General features: G+C 53.1%; 1 protein-coding gene across 1 annotated transcript in view; it reads left to right on the forward strand.

Moving 5' to 3' along the window:
* Positions 1-1,807, forward strand: part of LOC118391687 (protein sprouty homolog 3-like) — an 18,326-nt gene extending 16,519 nt beyond the window's left edge. The window contains exon 2 of the mRNA XM_035783194.2: positions 780-1,807. Within this exon, the coding sequence (XP_035639087.1) occupies positions 863-1,807 (945 nt within the window). The 5' untranslated portion in view covers positions 780-862. The remainder of the gene's footprint in view (positions 1-779) is intronic.
* Positions 1,808-2,412: the final 605 nt, after the last annotated feature.

The raw sequence follows: 2,412 nt of genomic DNA on the forward strand, positions 1-2,412 counted from the left end.
AGAGAAGGTAATAAAGATTAATGAGCTGGTTCATGTGTTGTGGGTGGTAACGAGAAGGTTATAAAGAGTAATGAGCTGGTTCATGTGTTGTGGGTGGTAACGAGAAGGTTATAAAGAGTAATGAGCTGGTTCATGTGTTGTGGGTGGTAAAGAGAAGGTTATAAAGAGTAATGAGCTGGTTCATGTGTTGTGGGTGGTAAAGAGAAGGTTATAAAGAGTAATGAGCTGGTTCATGTGTTGTGGGTGGTAAAGAGAAGGTAATAAAGAGTAATGAGCTGGTTCATGTGTTGTGGGTGGTAACGAGAAGGTAATAAAGAGTAATGAGCTGGTTCATGTGTTGTGGGTGGTAAAGAGAATGTTATAAAGAGTAATGAGCCGGTTCATGTGTTGTGGGTGGTAACGAGAAGGTAATAAAGAGTAATGAGCTGGTTTATGTGTTGTGGGTGGTAACGAGAAGGTAATAAAGAGTAATGAGCTGGTTCATGTATTGTGGGTGGTAAAGAGAATGTTATAAAGAGTAATGAGCTGGTTCATGTGTTGTGGGTGGTAAAGAGAATGTTATAAAGAGTAATGAGCTGGTTCATGTGTTGTGGGTGGTAAAGAGAATGTTATAAAGAGTAATGAGCTGGTTCATGTGTTGTGGGTGGTAAAGAGAATGTTATAAAGAGTAATGAGCTGGTTCATGTGTTGTCTTTAAGGGGTAAAGAAGTCTGTTTTTTTCATTTGTTGTGAGATAAAATGTAAACATTTTCTAAAATGCCCCTCTTCTTCTATTCCAGGTCTTTCTGATGTGCCGTGAGAGGTGCGAGCCCCCCGCCCCAGTCCCGACCCCCTCCCTGGTGCTCCTTCTCCCAGGACCAGGATGGACCCTCTCCCGGGTCATGGCCCTCCACCAGTCAGGATGGACGTTGATGGGCTGGACCTCCAGCAGGTGCCTGTCCTCTCCCTGGACCAGATCCGCTCCATCCGCGCCAACAACGACTACGTGGAGCGCCCCGTGACCCTGGACCATGCCTCCCAGTCCGGCTTCTTCTACGCCCACGATGACCGCTACCCCATCACCCACGGATACCCTCCTCAAGGTTACTCTCATGGTTACCCTCAGGGATACCCTCTCCCCCGGAGCCAGAGCCAGCAGCAACACGCCCACCTTGCCCATCTGAGTCGCTCCAGTACTACCAGTTCAGCCATGTCCCGGATCAGCGCTGCCTCCGACCAGAGACTCCTGGTGGGCTTGACGCCCTCCCACTCTGGCCTGGCCTCGGTGGTGCGCTCCCAGCCTAAAGGAGAACTCAAGCCTGAGGCTTCTCTGGGTAAAGGCCTGGTGGAGGGAGAGGACCTGGCCTTGCACCTGTTTATCTGTGAGCGCTGTGGGAGGTGTAAGTGTCAGGAGTGCTGCGCTCCGCGAAGCCTGCCGTCCTGCTGGGCCTGTGGGCAGCGCTGCCTTTGCTCTGCTGAGAGTGCTGTGGAGTATGGCACCTGTCTGTGCTGCGTTAAGGGCCTGTTCTACCACTGCTCCACTCAGGATGACGAGGACAACTGTGCTGACCGGCCCTGCGCCTGCACATCCGCCCACGCCTGCACCCGCTGGGGCACCATGGGCCTTCTGGCGCTGTGCCTGCCCTGTCTCTGCTGCTACCCACCTGCCAGGCTGTGCCTCGCCCTGTGCCAGCGGGCCCACGACCGAGCCACCCGCCCCGGCTGCCGCTGCAGCAACACCAACACTGTGTGCCGTAAGATCTCCACCTCCAACCCCAACCCTGGGCACACCCCCTTCTGCAGCAAGTCCCTGGAAAAGCCTGTATGACAGGGCTGCAGCGGGAGTCAGCCATCGCCTAGACAACGCAGTCTCAGTGACAACATTACCATGACAACAAACACTGTTGCCATGACAACGCCATCATCCCCTCCATCCGTGACCTACCTACCGTGACCTTTCACCTTACGTACCTTCCATACTTCTCCTCCTGCCTGAGGAGAAATGACCAAAAGCTTTACTGTACTTCACTGTAACTGTACATGTGGAGACTTGAGCCGAAACCTGAAAACCGCCTGGTGCTTTTTGCTGAACTGACTGCCAATCTTAACCTTACTGTGTTACTGTGTGGGCACACTGCCTCTACCTTCCTCTTACTTTGTGGGCTAGCATAGCGTACATACTGTGGCTCTGCTCGGTGGGATGGACTGGGGTTCCTCACTGTGCTGTGTGATGGACTGGGGTTCCTCACTGTGCTGTGTGATGGACTGGGGTTCCTCACTGTGCTGTGTGATGGACTGGGGTTCCACACTGTGCTGTGTGATGGACTGGGGTTCCTCACTGTGCTGTGTGATGGACTGGGGTTCCTCACTGTGCTGTGTGATGGACTGGGGATCCTCACTGTGCTATGTGATGGACTGGGGTTCCTCACTGTG

This window comes from Oncorhynchus keta, chromosome 12 (genome assembly GCF_023373465.1).
Source record: "Oncorhynchus keta strain PuntledgeMale-10-30-2019 chromosome 12, Oket_V2, whole genome shotgun sequence".
Classification (NCBI taxonomy): Eukaryota; Metazoa; Chordata; class Actinopteri; order Salmoniformes; family Salmonidae; genus Oncorhynchus; species Oncorhynchus keta.